At 39.5% G+C, this 16739-nt stretch overlaps 1 protein-coding gene across 4 annotated transcripts in view; it reads left to right on the forward strand.

Annotated features, from left to right (window-relative positions):
* Positions 1-8510: 8510 nt before the first annotated feature.
* Positions 8511-16739, forward strand: part of GABRA2 (gamma-aminobutyric acid type A receptor subunit alpha2) — a 123472-nt gene continuing 115243 nt past the window's right edge. For 3 of the 4 annotated variants that reach the window (XM_069457306.1, XM_069457305.1, XM_069457307.1), the window contains exons 1-2: positions 10009-10079; positions 12553-12668. In XM_069457306.1, coding sequence (XP_069313407.1) covers positions 10009-10079; positions 12553-12668 — 187 coding nt within the window. Of the gene's footprint in view, positions 8550-10001; positions 10080-12552; positions 12669-16739 lie in introns of those variants that run through there. The other variant, XM_069457308.1, reaches the window with a different exon arrangement.

Genomic DNA, 16739 nt, shown 5'->3' on the forward strand with positions numbered 1-16739 from the left:
AATTGTGCAATGACAACAATAGAATTAGTGTTAAAATCCATGACAAACTGGCCTTTTCTGCCTTGTCGAAAATCTCTGAAAATGCCTTTAAGGTTCTCACATTGTATCTTTAGGTCAGAGCTAATTGCTGTTGTTGTTCTTTATGTAGTGAAAATAGGGACATACATTCCTAACATGAATTTCTACTCAGAACCGGTTTCCTTATCCATCTGTCTTTCACTTTAACATCTAGCAATTGCTGTCATCATCAAGCCTCTTTTCCTTGTCCCTTGTTTTCACCATTTTCCATCCCGTTTCTAATACATGTCAGATGCTTTAATAATCAATCAGAGCTCCTGTTGGAACTGGTGAATATCACCCACTTACCCAATGTCTGTGCTGCTGTGGGGAAGGAAGAAGCAGAAGTTTAGAAGAAACACTTGTTGAGAACAGTCTCAGACTTTTTCCTCAATCCCTCTGGGTGTTTAAGTGAAGAAAGAAAGAGAACAGTTAAGAGATGAAAACAAAACACAAATGCCACCAAGGTAATAAATTTATTTAGACTTAAGCAAGAAGCTATTTATGGGCTGTGATTTCTACATCTTTTGGAAAGTCTTTTCTGCCAGAAAATATTTCATGTGGTACTCTATCATTCAATATTAGGTATTAACAAAACAAACAAAACAAAACACCTTCTTTTTCTCTTCATTCAGCAGTAAGGATAGATAAAGTTATTCTGTAGTTAAACACTACTGTAAATCTTAGAGGCTTAAAGCGACCAATATGTATTTCTGGTCTCTGCTCTATGCCCAGTCCAGGTCACTAGGAACCTCTGATCTTTGTCAGCCTCACCCCAGGACCCACTGACCAAGCGCCATTTGCAACATCCTTGGTCGTAAGCAGGTAACAGGGAAGGAGACAGCCCCGTGAATCTGACACTCACTCAGCCAGTTTCCATTTGGAAATGGCCCGTGTGTCTTTTGCTCACCTAGCATTGGCAGGAGCAATGTCCACTAGCACCGCTAATTTCAGAGAAAGCGGGGAAATACAATCTGTTCGTAAATGTAGGCTGAAAACTGGCACTATCTGCTGGACAGCATACTGTCTGTCATTAGCCTGCTTTAAAATGTCTCCCTCCCCTCAAAAAATCCCTTAAGGATAGTTTGTTAACTCCTAATTCATAATACAGAAAGTTCTCATATTGCTTCTAACTGAGTGCCACAAAGACACTGGAGATCCAGAAGTCACAAAAAAGAAAAGCAACTTTTAACTATATTTCACTGTAGGGCACGGCACAGAGGCAGCTGGAAACCTCTACCTGGGCAAGTGAGCGTGGCTTTCTGGATGTTGCAGATACGGGCTTTGTTTAACCCAAAGACCCAACGTATGGCAAGTTCTTTATTTCAGGCGAATCAGAAGCCAACTCAAAAGACAAAGTCACTTGACGTTTCGGTTCAGTTAATATGATGGATGGACACAAGATACTCGTGTGGATTTAAAAGCGCTGCATACACACAGACACACACACAGACCGGGATACCCTCACAGGCACAGCACAGGCACTCGGTTCCCATCTGCCTAGAACATTTCTTATCTGTATGCACACTTACAAACATGCATTTTTCCATATGCCAAAGACGAGAGCCTACAAATGCAGATGCACGCTATATATGGATACTAATGAGAAAGAGGGAGGAAAGGGGGACATTAGAGAACTAACAAAAGATGGAAGCAGGGCGAGCTGGAATAAAAAGGAGGGCATGGGATACTAAAAGGAGGACAGGAGAAAATAAGAGCAGAAAAAAATGAGAGAATGAGGGAAACAGTGTATTCACGAGAAAGGAAAAATAAGGCAACATAAGAGAATGTGGGTATGTGTGTTGGGCTCTGACAGATCATTCCACGAAGGTGGGAGCGTGGGTGGGAACACACTCAGGGCAAAAGAGCCAAAAGACACAATCAATTCAAGGCCTGCAAGTGCAACTCAATCTCATCTGCTAAGTGTGGAGGGCGACCTAACAGTTTTCAAATACTTCAGTAATATCAGCAAACACTGTAGTGTTGTCTATTATCCAGATGTTGTCCTGTGCACATATATCGACTCGTGGAGCACTCATGATGACCATACGAAGTAGGTTCTACAGTTACCTTTATTTTACAGCTAAGAAAATGAAGATACAGTAAGGCTAAGGAATGTGTTCAAGGTCGCATAGTAAATAAGTAGTAGAATTAGTATCTGAACCTAGGTGTTTAGGGCCAAAGTCTAAATTGTCAACCACAACTCTCTGTTACATCTCATTTACTCTTGTGGAAGTATTACGATTCCAATATACGTATGAAAATACAGGGGCTCGCGTCTTTTCTCATTAATTCATCAGGTTGTTCATTGATTTGTTCTTTCATTTATTCCTCAAAGACATCCTGAAAAGTTAGATCTGCCTGGTTCTCTCTGTGCATGTGGAAGGTAAAGATGATTAAGATGAGACTCCTGCCTTTTAGGGGCTCACAGTATAATAGGGTGAGTCCCGTGATCTGAATGTTTGTACCACCTTAAAATTCATGTGTTGAAACACTAACCCCCGTGGTATGAGGAGATGGGGACTTTGGGAAGGTGCCTAGGTAGGTCACGAGGGAAGAGCCCTAATGAATGTGATCAGTGTCCTTATAAAAGAGGCTCCAGAGATTGAGCTTCCCTTTTCTGTCATGGGAGGACACAGAAAGAAGGCAACATCCATGAACCAGAAAGTGGTCCCTCACCAGACACGGAATCTGCCGGTGCCTTCTCGTGGGCTTACTAACCTCCAGTAGCGTGCAAACAAACAAACAAAAAAATGTTCTTTAAAAGCTGCCCAGTTTCTGGTATTTTGTTATAGCAGCCCAAAATGACTAACACAGTGAGATGGAAAAGTTAACAAATGAGTTCAATTGCATATTCTAGTCTTAATGTTAAATGCCTGTGGTAAGTTCAGCAGGAATACAAAGGAAGGTATGGTCAATTTTATCCGGAAGGGTAACAAATAGTTCACAGAGCCGAAGCCTGCAGTGCTCACCAGGTAGACAGCATGCAGGTGGTATTCCAGCTGGAGGGGACAAGGAGCACTGAAAGCATAGAGGCATGAACTCACTGGCTGTTGAGAGAAATGCGAAGGGTTACATTTGTGGGGGGCATAGAGGGAAGGGTGATGCTTGACACAGGACTGCTGGTCATGAACCTGTGTGTGCGTGTCTCTGAGCACGCACACGTGTGACAAGGGGTGCGAGGAAAGAGCAGCGCTGAGGCTGCAGATAGAAGCTGGAGTCGCACGCAATATGCAAAAAAGTTTGCAGCTTATATTGTTATCAAGAAAGGATTTTAAATAATTGAGTGATGTTATCAAAATTGGTTTTAGAAAGACTCTTTTGTTTGCCCTGTGGAAGGTAAACTGGAGAAAGCTGAGATCAGAGGCAGAGAGACTAGTTTGTAGGCTACTGTTTATCGGTGCTGCGGTAGTCCAAGTGAGGGGAGAGCTAAAGTTATGGAACGATCATGGATAGAATGAACCGGATAATGGATAGATGGGAGCACTAGTAACTGTGTGTGTGTGGAGGGGAGACTGGTGGAACGTTGAGAAAAAAGAGTCTAAAATAGAGAATGACTCCCAGTTTTAGGGATTTCAGTGGGGGAAAGGTGATAGAGAAGAGGAGATAGAGACAGAGAAGATGTCTTTTGAGAAGGGAAAGTGTCTAAGCAGTCATGGACAGAGATAGAAAGAGTGTTGGGAGTTAGTAGCATATGTCATAACTAAGACTGCCCAAGGTTAGGACATTTGAAACTCTGGAATCAGGCTCCCAATGTGTATTTCAAAGTGCTTAACCCCCAAAAGATCAGCAATTATTTATTGAGACTCTATGAGCAAGCCACTTTGGCAAATACAAAGAGTCTCTACCAAGGAGAAATGATCTATATTTAAAAATAATTTGATATCCATAATTAATTTGGCAAAGCATTTTTCACTTTTTCTTAGAAATAATTGGTTTCTATTTTCCCTTTCATGTCTCTCTGACTGACCACCAATGCCGGCAGCCTGATTATATTTTTCATTTTTTTCTTCACAATATATACCCTCTCTTCCTCTCAAGATGTGACAGTTTTGATACTATAAATATTAATATTAAAATAATCCTTCAGTTAGGACCAATCTTATCCCATCTGAGATATTTGTAAATGGGCTCAAGTTAGGTCCTGGACTTTCAATATTTTCTGATGTTGTTGTTCTTGTTTTTGGCTTCTTTGACACAATTTTGCCTGATGAGGTGTTATTACAAATAGTGCAGTAGTTAAGAGTGAAAAGTCTGGAGTCATACTGCTAAGGCTTTACTCCCAACTCCACCACTGTGAGACCTTCAGTCACCTTAGTCTTTATTCTTTCTTTTTTTTCCTCTAAACATTATGTCATAAGATGCTTTGTCTTCCTGTGTCTAGAATTTCTCATCAGTGAAATGGAAATAATTATTCTAAAGATTAAATGAGTTAATTCACACAAAGTACTTAGCATGGAATCTAAACTATTATACAAATGAAGACATTATAGGTTTACTTTTATTTTCATTAATATGATTATATTTAAAGAACATTTTTCACCAGTAAAAGCTGCTGATCATACAGTAGCTTATCCTCCATTAACATACATATTTTTCAATAAGGGAGTTTTTGGTTTAAATTACATAAGCTTTATCTTGTTCTAGAAAGCAAATGAATAACCTAAAAATAAGTTCTACCTATAATTTCTCAAAAGGAAGGCAAAAGAATTTCCTTACAAATTACTCTGTATGTAGTGTGATGATATAAATAGTTCTTTAAAATCTCAGAAACCACCAGGATATCCTGAATGCTTGATATATTCGATTTGCAAGTTGGATAAGGTTATGTTAAATTATTTTATAAACAGAATTGCTAACTATTTGAAGGAAGGTAATGTGCATAGTTTATCCAAGCTAGTATACATGATATATTTAGCTCTAATGAAATGTGACCTAAATACATTAAAGTATTTAATTCCAAATTTTGGAATTATTTGTTTATCAAACTAGTTACTCCCACTTTACAGCCGTTCTCCTTTCAGAACCTTGGAGCCTAACCTTCCACCTGAATGCAACTTACAGGAAAGATGCAGCTTGACCAAGCCATGATTTTGACTTGAGAATTGCTAAATGGGTATTGGTTCCAGTTTTTTCTTTTTGGTAGTGTGGTGAATATGTGAGAACAGACTTACATTCCAAGCACATTTTGAAGTTAGGCATTCAGAAGGAAAAGTACAAGATAATATTCAATTCCGTGAAAACAGGGTAATCTATGCTTTAGTTCCTAATTTTTCATAAATTTATAGCCTCATTGGAATGAATGAATCACATCAAAAGGTAGGTAAAGTCTTCACAAATTTATTATATGAAATACATACTCATATTTTTAAACAATTAATCTATCTGTAAACATATATATTAATGTAGTGAGATGCTATTCTTGTTGAAATAATTCTGATACTTTTCTTCAAAGTACGTACAAATCACCATGATCAAATTATGTAGTAATTAAGACTAAATGCATTTTGTAGGAATGTTTTACTTAAATGCTATTCTTATTAAAATCCTCTTATTTTTATTAGTTCAGATATGTATATTTCTCTATCCATTTATTTACATATACATCCACATGTCTGTACATATGTATATAAGTATATGTATATTGTATACACATATGTCACATATACTTAGATACACATATCATCCTCTAGAAAGCTTCAGGGATCATGAAGGACGCTGGGGTATATAACCTAGTAGTCACCTGAAGCTGTAGTGCCCCCAAAATGGAAGCCCTACAAAATATCTGTTCAAAAACATGAAAAGTTTTTCGAAGAAATTTTAAAATTGTACAATAATGTGAGATATCAGGAAAGAAAAAAAAAAAAAAACAGGTGAAACCAAGATCCCTCAATTCTCCAGCTTTCTTTTATTTTTGGTCTCCATGTGGAAATTCCCTCGGGGACTTGAATGTTGAGGATGGGGAATATACCAGCATCGACAACCCACCCCCCAAATCTAATTTGTGGGGTAGTGATTTAAACCAGTTCAAAACAGAAGGTTCCGCACTGCCCAAGCCTGGGGTGGGAATGGATTTGCTGGCAACCAATTAGTTGCCAATTCTTCCCCAGGAGTGGCTGCCTCAGGACATGCTTCAGAAAGAGTGGGTAGGAAGAGCTTAGTCACGACCCACACAGGCTGGCGCTGAAATCTCAGGCAGTTAACCTGCACTCTAGCACAGAGAGCAGAGAAGAAAATCAGGCTGGATTTGTCAGATGTTTGGGGAAGCTGGACAATCTTCCAAATTTCCAGAGAAATTTGGCTGGCCTAGTAATACAATGAACTATCAGTATACATATAGCTATAAAGTAGATGTCTGCTGCCTGCAGTCAGCTTTTCTGATTTCCATTTCCCTTAATATACTTTGAAGTTCAAATCCCAGCTATGCACTATCAATAAAATGACAAAACATTTTATGGGGAAGAACTAAAATTCAGGATTTTATAATGGAACTTTTAAAAAGCTAGCTTTTACGGTGCGTTTTTCTCTAGTAAATGCATATCCAAATGTGGACTCTTCTATTAATAACATACACATTAAAAAAAAAACAGCAAACGGTGACAATCATCCAAAATAGCTGGAACTTTGTGAAGTTCTATATAAGTGGGTCATATGTCAATGAAATTACAAATTTAATAAGGGTGCTAAAGGGAAAAACTGATTTTTCAGAACATATCCGTCTAATTGCTAAAATTTTTGAAATAAAACAATTAAAACCAAAATCTATAATTTGGTATCAGAATCTGGGGAAAAGATCATGCTGGTTAAGTATGAGAATAATATATGAATGTATTTTCAAAAATTTGTGACATTTGTAAGAGAAATTTGGTTGGAGTAGAGCAATTAAGGCTGTGAAGAAACCATTCACTGCTCAACTTCCATTATCAAAATATAAACAATTTAGTAATATAAATGGTGAAGTGATAGAGATCTTAATGAAGATTGACTCACAGAAATGGAAGATAGGAAAATACAGTAGGAAGTGGAGTGTTCACGCCAACTATAAGACGTTTAGATTCCCTGGTTACAAGGTTTTAAATGGCATGCTTTTTATCTTTGTGAATTTCAATTAGACTCTGCAATGGGCAAGTCAGGAAAAGAATATTAATGACGGAGGAGAAAGCTGGGTGGTGTTCCATTTTTCACAGGGCCTGCTAAATAAGACAGCACATGTTTGTTCAGGTTGTAGCATAGTAAACGCTCATCCAGAAAGTGGTGATTAATAGGTTAAAAAGGACAGCTTGAAATATTTACAATGTAAAGGTATTACTCTCCTCACATAATCTTCAAAGCAAAGCTAAAATTTACTATAGATTAGCAGTGCCTGTTAGGAAAACTGCACCATCTAGGAAAAAACATCTGAATTTTTGGTGCATAACTAACAAAATTGAACTGTTTGGCACATATTGACTCTGAATGTAAAATGACAGAAACCTATTTAGCATACTTCTCTCTTTTTTCTTCCCTTTAAAACATGTTTATAACAACTTCTGGAAGAGACAAACAACGTCTCTGCTTTGCTTTTAGTAGAATGTGCATGACATTCTGTCTTATGTGCAGTACAAAAAGGAAAATGTCCCCTTTTTTTTTTTTGGTTCAAGTTGCACGTTTGGATTTTATCGCCTCAGATAAAATAGAAGAGAAGTGAGACAGATCAAACACACAACGCTGAAAGTGTAAGAAGGGAATAGCATTACAAGTCCCTTTGCCAGCAAAAAGCCCTAAAGGGGGAAACCTCCACCCTTCCTCCCTTCCCGCCCCGTCGGTTGCAGAGATAGTAGCTCGGCACGTCCTCTTTGCTCGGCGTCATGCAAACTTTTTAGAGCTGTTGATTGAGTTTGAGCACCTGCTAGGGGAGGCGCTTGGGGAGAAGAGGCTGGGGGAGCGGATTGCTGAGCATAAACGGGAGGTTCCCCCAGGTGTGCCTCAGCTGCACGGGGCCTTGCTCCAGGCGTCTCCAGCCCTCGGAGCGCGGACGGGAAGCGTGTCCTGCTTGCAGGGTGCAAAGGACGCAGCGGTGTATGCAGACGGCTCGGGATCGGGGAAACTTCCTGCTGTCTGACTCCACGCAGCATGCTTTGCACTGGGTCCTGCGTGGATGCGCCGATGACTAAGTAGCGGCGTGATGAGTCCCCTCGCCCTCCAGCGGGAGCGGTCCCTCGTTACCTCTGCTCGGCGGCCGCGTCGCCGTACAGCCCGGGCACGCTGGGGGACGGGCGCGGGCGCGGCCCCGGGGGTCCAGGGCCTTGCAGCCACAGCGCATCCGGACTCCACGCCGACCCCCGCCCGCAGCCCCCCAGCAAGGCCGGGGCCTCTCGGGAGCCCGGGCGGGCCGGCGGGCGGCGGCCCCGAGCGCGCGTGGGCTCCGGCGCGGCGCGGCGTGGGCGCGGGGAGCGCACCGGGCGCCCGACACCGCCCCGGGCTGCGCCGCTGCGAGAGCCGGGAGGGCGGCGGTCGGTTACCGGGATAGGGGCGGGGGCGGGGGTCCCTGCGTTCCCGGGAGCCTCGTTCGCCCTCCTCCCGGGCCAGGCTCCTCCTCCTCCTCCTCCAGGCGCAGGGCTCGTGCCCGCCACCGCCTGCGCGCGTCGCGCCTCCGCACGCTGCTTCCCCCCGCCAAGCTCCTGCCATCGCTTCCCCCTCCTCCTCTTCCTCTTCCTCCTCCTCCCCCTCCTCTTCCTCCTCCTCCCCCTCCTCTCCCTCCTCCTCCTCCTCCGCCCATCACCGCCACTACGAACGCCTTCGCCTCCTTCTACACCGCGCGCCGCCGCCGCGGCTCCTCGCGCTCCTCTCCGGCTTCCAGCAGCCCATCGCTCCCGCTCGCTCGGCTGCTGCAGTCTCCCCCTCTCCCTCTCGCTCCTCTCCCAAGTTTTCTGTCTCCTCGAGATCAGGGCAAAGGGAGGAAAACACCGAATTCCGCTTGCTGTTTCAGGTAGGGTCGCACTCGGTGGTCCCAGTGGGGACCCCTTCCCGTTCGCCTCCGTCTCGCGTGCATGCCGCCTCTCCCCCGCCCGACTCCTGCTCCCTGGAGACCAGCAGGATCGGTTCTCCCACCTCCTCCCCCAGCCCGTTTGAAAAATAATTTCGATACTCATCACCATTTGCAACTACAATGAAATCCAAGCCGCCTGCTCGGCAGCACGGTAGCTTGGCTCTTTTATAGTCTCCAACTTTGCACACTGTGACTGCCCCTGCCTGCCTGGCTGGGGTTCCATCCGGAGCCTCAGGCTCCTTCTCTTATTGTGGTCGCAGGCTCCCAAGTGGCTGTCAAACGCGTCGTTTCCAAGCTCTGGATCTGAACCTGGCTGCCTCCAAGACGTGGTCTTGGGCAGCCGTGGGTGGTCAAGGAAGGAGGTCTTTATTTTGTTACCTTATTTTATTTTTTATCATTTTATTTGTTAGGGGGAGTGAAGACGCGAGGATCACGGTTCACTGTGATGAAAAGAATAATAATTGGAAAAGTGGGTTGGCTGTCCCTGGCTTTTCCTGCTGTGCTTGCGGGGGTGGTCTTGGTTGCGGGGGTTGTGGCGTGAAGTACCTCTCTCTCCTCCCCTTTCCCACTCCCCCCTCCAGCCCGTTCTCTTCTCCAGCTCATATGTCAGTTTGGAGTCCCCGGTGTTATTATATGTGTGCACAAAACAGTGTTTGCTGACAATGAGGCTGGGGGAAGTTCCTGGCGTAGCAAAGTCTGATTACTTGCTCACCTTGATGTCAAAAAAAAAAAAAAAAAGAAAGAAAGAAAGAAATTCCCTCCTCCAGCCATCACGCCCTACACTCAGTCCACTGGAGTAATCTCCATAGCTTTAAATCCAATTCCCAATTGTAAGGACATTCTTTTGGGCTCTTCGGATAGTGGGACTGAGAGCAATCTTAAGTGTATTTTGGTTTTCTCCTATGGCTTTGCAAAGAGTGGCGATGAAGACAAAACTGAACATCCACAACATGCAGTTGCTGCTGCTTGTTTTCTTGGTGTGGGACCCAGCCAGGTGAGACGTTCATTTATCGTGTTTGACTCTTAATTCAGGGTGAAGGTGTGTTTCTTGAATGCTGTCAGTGCAGGGCTGGCTTTTGAGAATCTAGAGTGTTTTGAAGAATTATTTTTCGGAAAAAGGTTTGTACCAGGAAAGTGAACTGTGAAGTAGCAGAGGCTATAAAAAGTTCACTGCCTCTTGTTTTTGGTGATAAAATAAAAAAAGTGAACAGAAACATTTTCTCTACAAAAAATTCACTAAAGAAAAGATCTTTTCAATGGCATATTCTAACAAGGAATTGAAATGGTTAAGTTATATGCACTTATAATAATACCAGCATTCAGTAAGGAAGCTAAGTTTTCCTTCAAGTCAAATAGAAAAGTACCAGCTAAATGATTTGAGTGTTAATTTTTCTTTCTTTTCTTCCTAATGATCGTGGCTTTTTTTTAGTCAGCATAGAAAACCCAAATGATGTGTGAGTCTTAAACCTCTAGGTGGAGGTAGTATACAACTTCAAAATCACAAACAATAAAACAAAAGCTTGATTTATTAATCAACTTTTTGTATTGTTAATTTAGAGATCTTTTATTCCTCAAATGATTACTGTCATAAAGAATACTTATTTCAAATATATAACTAATTTTCCTTTGTGTTTATAGAGTACAAACATGAAATTAATTTTTATTGCTTTCAATAACTTTAGTTGTACAGTCTTTTCTGGTTTTCATCCTCAGTGGGCATCTTTTATTTAATGGCTTTAGGATATGATTTTCAAAATATTAGAGGAGTTAAAATACATGTTTTATAAGAATGTTCCTATAACCATTCCTTTTAAAAAAAAAACCAGTAAGTCTGTATTATGCCTTTATTTCTCTTTTAATTTTTCTATTTAAGTAATGGGCAAAGTATGAAAATACTTTTTTAGAATTGAGAAGAAATCTATTTATAAAGCCTTATTTTTAATCAGAAAATATCTACTCATTTAACAACTACATATTGACTTTAGAAGGAAAATATGAAATGTGATTAAGAAACACTTTTGAGTGAAAATTTCTATGTAGAACTTTATGAATATCTTGGGGATTGGTTTTAAAATTAGCTTAAGTAGGCAATATAGAAACTTTTGAGGCTACGGTGTATAAACTAGTATACTTACTTAATTTGTAAATATTTATCTTTTACCACTGTTTTAATATTATCTCTGCTGTGAAAGTACTATTTGTTTGAAGTTGGTTCCCAATTTTTGATGTATTATTTTTAGCTACTAGCTCCACAGTATTTAAGTGCAGATGGACACTGTCAATTATATTTTGCACAATGCACCTTGATCAGAATGTAATTACATATACTCTTTGATTTTAAAGGAGTGAACAATCCATGATCAGTTAATAACCATTGAAAATTCTCAGTCCTTAACCGTATTTCTCTCTACTATTTTTCTGTTCTATATTTGACCAGTAATGCTTATGCCAGTATTTTATTCTATTATATAAATGATTCTTTTTTGGGGCCAGTAATTTAAATCTCTGAATCATTCTGAGAAAAAAAAAATGGCAGTGAAAAGGGACATTCTGTTTTATACATTCAGTTGCTTCTGCACCAAATTGCTGGATGTCACAAAATCAGGTGTCTGGCTTTATGATGGAGAAATAATGGAGAAAAATCACAATTTCTAAACCTCTTCTGATAACATTTTAAGACCATTTGTTGTTTCTACAAATTTATCACCAAAAGAGAGCAACTGGGCATTGTAATCTTGATTTCACCCCTTCTTGCTCCTCGGAGAGCAGCCAGGAGGAACTAGCTCGCTGAGGCTCTGCAGCTGTGTGTGGCTGACGCTTTCGGAGCCCCCTCCACCGCCAGCTACAGTGGAGCCTGGCCCGCAGCCAGCGGAGTTTCCCTGATGTCTATATTGCACTTGGCCGTTGGGTGGAGGTATACCCAAAGTAAGGAGACGATCCTGGTTTAAAAGAGAAAAAGACATAAAGAGAAAAAGAAACATTTATGAGGGAGATAGAAAAATGTCCCTCCAAGGAGGCAATTTATTTTCCAATTAATATTCAAAACACTGAAGAGTTATTTCAGGAGTCCATTTGATTATTGCACTTTTCTAACTGCAGAATAGCATTACTAATAGTGCCTGCATGTGATAATCCGCAATCATAATATATTCTAAGGAATGAATTTTAGAAAAAAAATGAATAGTACACATAGAATGCTAAGTGATAAACTCTCATAATTTTAACATCAAACTTCTGATAATCTACCATTTAGTATCTATTTTCAACAACATGTTTACCTTCTCTGTAGACATACTGATATTTATAAAAGTGAAAAAAAGGAGGAAAATGGGTGACACTAATACCTTATGGAGCCTTAAAATTCAAATTAAGAAAGGAGAGCATGTTGGCATTTGCAAAACACACGTGTGTGTGTGTGTGTGTGTGTGTATATATATATATATCAGCTTGTAAAATTATCTGTTTAGGTTGGTGCTGGCTAACATCCAAGAAGATGAGGCTAAAAATAACATTACCATCTTTACGAGAATTCTAGACAGACTTCTGGATGGTTATGATAATCGGCTTAGACCAGGACTGGGAGGTAAAAATAGTTTTCCTTTTTTTAAACTCTCACAAAATAATGCCTTTAAAAGTTAAGAGTAATATTCCTATCTTAATATATTTTATATATGAGTGCATCAATATGTGTTTAAAATCATAGATAATGGAGAGCAAGATATATGAAGTAAACATTATCTGTGATTCGTTTTATATACACATAATGTATTTAAGATATCGTTCATAGAATGTCTCAAGTTATATGGAGCCCAGACTTCCTGCATGAATAGTTTTTAAATTACTTTATTTCTAATGGCCAACTTTTTCAAACTTAGAGTATGTTAAAGTCTAACATTACTGAGCAGATATGCTTGTCTAGTATCTTTGCTTTCTTTCATCATGCTTTCACACAAGTCTATGCAGAAATAAGGAACATAAAAATATAAAAGAATATCTGAGTTTCAATTTAACAGATGTACTTTTTAGGATTCTATGATGATATTTCTTTACACACGTATATGATATTTCTAAAGTAAAGCACAGGTTTGACGTTTCTTGAAACTTTCAAAGATGTTTGAGATACACTTTAGATATAGGCCTAAATTATTAGATTATGCCATAGTTTGATTTCAAATTTAAACATTAATTTTCAACTCAGAGAAATAAATCTATTTTTATCCAGAAAAGTAAAAGAAATCAGGCTGGGCTAATAGGTTACGTTTTAATTATCACATTTATCACATGTATGTCTCATAATTGTTAAGATGTTTATTTTCACAATTAATGCCATATTAAGACAAATTACTTGAACATTTGATAATAATGAAAGATATATATATATATATATATATATATATATATATAGTTAGCCTGGTTATTGCAATACTAAGTTGCTTGAAAAGATTTATATTGATTAAATGCCTGAATATTTATGCAAGTAATTCCTGTGAAAAATATAGGTGGTTGTCACTTTTATATACATCTTTGGAAGTTGTATGGTTTGGATTTTCCAGGAGTAAGAAAAAATCAGAGAGACCCAACTTGTTAAATTGTATGCCATTTATTTGCTATTAGTTTGACTTGAATCCCTGAGTGGTACCTTGCATTTTAAGAGAGAATTCCCAGGGAGGAATCATGTTTACAAATATGATACACTGTATTCCTAAGAGAGAATTCAATTAATATACTCTTAGTAATATACAAAAAAGAAAAAAGGATATCTCCTTAGTAATTAATCATGTCTAACGAGCATGAATATAAGGAATTATTGTCCGTGTTAGTATATGTGGCAATAAACTATTACCAAACTAGTGTAAGAAAAGTAAAATTAGCATAAGGCTGCCATAATTAATGATAGTGGTTTAAGAGGTAGATTGCACTAAGGCAGATCCTATCTCTAAGCCATAGATTTTATTATTTTAAATAAATCATATGCTGTCAAAAACAATCTAAAAATATTCAAGCTAGACTGTGGACTTTCTTCCTTTGAGTTTTTAGGAGGAATATTTACCCTCTGGGTGTATGATTGGGTAGAAGAAACTACTTGTTTTAGGACTTATAGTCCCAAAACTGAAGTCCTAAAGGTATTGCCATTGACCTCTTTATATTTCTTTTTAGTATCTCTTACGTTTTTCTTTCCATTGCCCACACTAAAGTAGAGATTCTCTTTACCTTGTTATTTGGGCTAATGTGATATACTAAGTGGCCTTTCTTGCCTTATCGTCTTCCCCAATCCTCTGATATTGAACGTGTGCTAATATCTCATGGTCAGATTAGTTGTCTTTTAGTCTTATACCCCTTTGCATATACCACTCTTTCCTCTTGCTCTCATACTTTGGTGGCTCTCCACTGCCTCTGGTGGGTGGTGCCGAGGGATAGTGGAAAGAACATGGGTTTTGGAGGCAGACAGATCTAAAGCAAAGCTCTGCTCCATCCACACACACAAAGCTGTGCCTGGGCAAGATAATTGAAAATGGCTACAATGTATCTACCTTTCCACCTCACAGTGTTGTTACAAGAATTACACAAAGAAAAAGCGTACACAAAGCATGTGCTACATACTAGCAGTTCAACAAATATCAATTCCTTCCCTTCTCCCTTTGATGCCTAACACTCTGATTCTCTGGCTTCATTGACTCCTTTCCCTCACCTCCCATTCATCCTGCACTTCAAATGCATCTATTCATTTTCTCTTGGGAATTGATTTCCATCTGTTCTCTTGGCCTTTGGCTATATGATACCCTCTGCCTGGAATGGTTTTTCCTCATCTTCTCTGCTGAACTAAAAACCCTACATTTCCTGTAAGGATCATCTTAACACTAGCCCTCTTTAGTAAAGATCTTTCTTAACTGAATTGATTCAGTTTGCTCTCTGTTGAATTTTTTTTTTGGAAGTTGTTGGCTCTGTATCTCCTTTGGTATGTATTATGTGCTATCTTGTATTATCTGTGACATTTTTATGTGTCTCTTGTTACCGTAATAAGATTGTAAGCTCACTGAGGTGCAAGATATTGTATCATAAATCCTCTATTCTTTCAGCTACTATTGATTTGCATATTGTGGCCATCAATAAATGTTGATGCTTGATTAACTTTTCTGTGAGCACTTAATCATCTGGAAAATGGGACTCCTCACATCTGGCTGACCTTTGAGTTAGGAATGTTGAGGTGGTATGTGGGGTGTTCTGCTGCAGGAGGGCAAGGTGGCTCAGTGCAGAGAACCCAGCTTTGGACTGTGAAGATGCAGGTAAATCCCAGCTCTGATACTTAGCAGTTGTGTGTGACCTTCAATACTTAGCCTCTCTGGATCCATGCTTGGCATCTAGAGAATGGGATTTCTAATACCATCCTTAGAGTTTTTGCTGAATATTAAACAATGAATTTAGCACAGTGAGTGGTGTTTAACAGACAGTTAATAAATGATAATAACTGAAGACTTGGAATAACTTTCTGAATGTACTGTTGCAAATTTACATTATTACTGTGATTACTTCTGCATTCAGAATTCTCAGCCTGAATGTGCATGTGTCATTTCAAGGAGGAAGTTCAGGGAAATGACCTGTACCATTATGTCCCAGTAACTAATAATAAGGGAAAATGAGTTTGATTCAATTTTAATCTATCAAACTGAACATCTCTATTGATGGATAATCTGGTTACTTAATCTCAATTATTCTTTCTTTTGGTATCTTTTATATAAATGGGTATTTAGGAAAGAGGCACTGGTTTTGAGCTATGAGTTAAGAAAGATTGTTTTGTTTTTTTTTTTCACCTGGCTCTACTACTCACTAGGTCTTACTCTAGACAAGTTACTTAGACATTCTCAGCCTTGATATTTTCTTTGGGAAAATGGGAGTAATAGTATTTTATTCTGAGAGGAGGAGAGTCTAGTATGAGTCATGTGTATGGCGAAGATTATATAATATATTGAGTAATAAAATTTTAAGGTATTTAATGGATTAATAATAGATCCTTTAAAAATTTAAGTCAGATTATGCCCTCAACTGTTCAAAGCTCTGCATTGGCGCCGCATTCATTTATAATGAAAGCTGGGTTTCTCATGGTGGCCTCTGAGGCCTGCATGGTCTGTCTCTCCGTTCTTTCTTTGGCCTCACCTCACGTGACTCTCCTTCTTGCTAACGCTGCTCCAGTCACTGGCTTCTTTGCTGTTCTTTGAGCACACCAGGAAGCTCTGCGGGGCCTTTTTTCCTGGCTTTTCCCTCTTTCCTAGGATTTCCTTTGATCTCACCTTCTCGATGAGGCCCACTTTGACCAACCTAATAAATACTCCAACCTGTCTATGCCCCCAGCAATCCTGATGCCCTTTCCTCAACTTCGTTTTTTTCTTTGTTTTTCTTTAGCACTCATCTTTTAATATACAAGATTAGTTAGTTAGTTGACAAGATTAGTTAGTTAGTTAGTTGTGACCATTGTGTCAATTGCTTATTTTTGTCTCTTTTGCTAGCATGTAGGCTCTGTGAGGTCAGGCAGCTTTGTCTTGGTCCTTGGTTCGCTGCTACCGCTGGTAAGCATCTGCAACAGTGCCCGGCGTGTAGTAAGCACTCATCTAAATATCCCTTCAGTAAATTTCAATTTTATTAATTAATTCCATTTAAA

The sequence above is a fragment of the Eulemur rufifrons genome, chromosome 24 (assembly GCF_041146395.1).
Source record: "Eulemur rufifrons isolate Redbay chromosome 24, OSU_ERuf_1, whole genome shotgun sequence".
NCBI classification, from domain to species: Eukaryota; Metazoa; Chordata; class Mammalia; order Primates; family Lemuridae; genus Eulemur; species Eulemur rufifrons.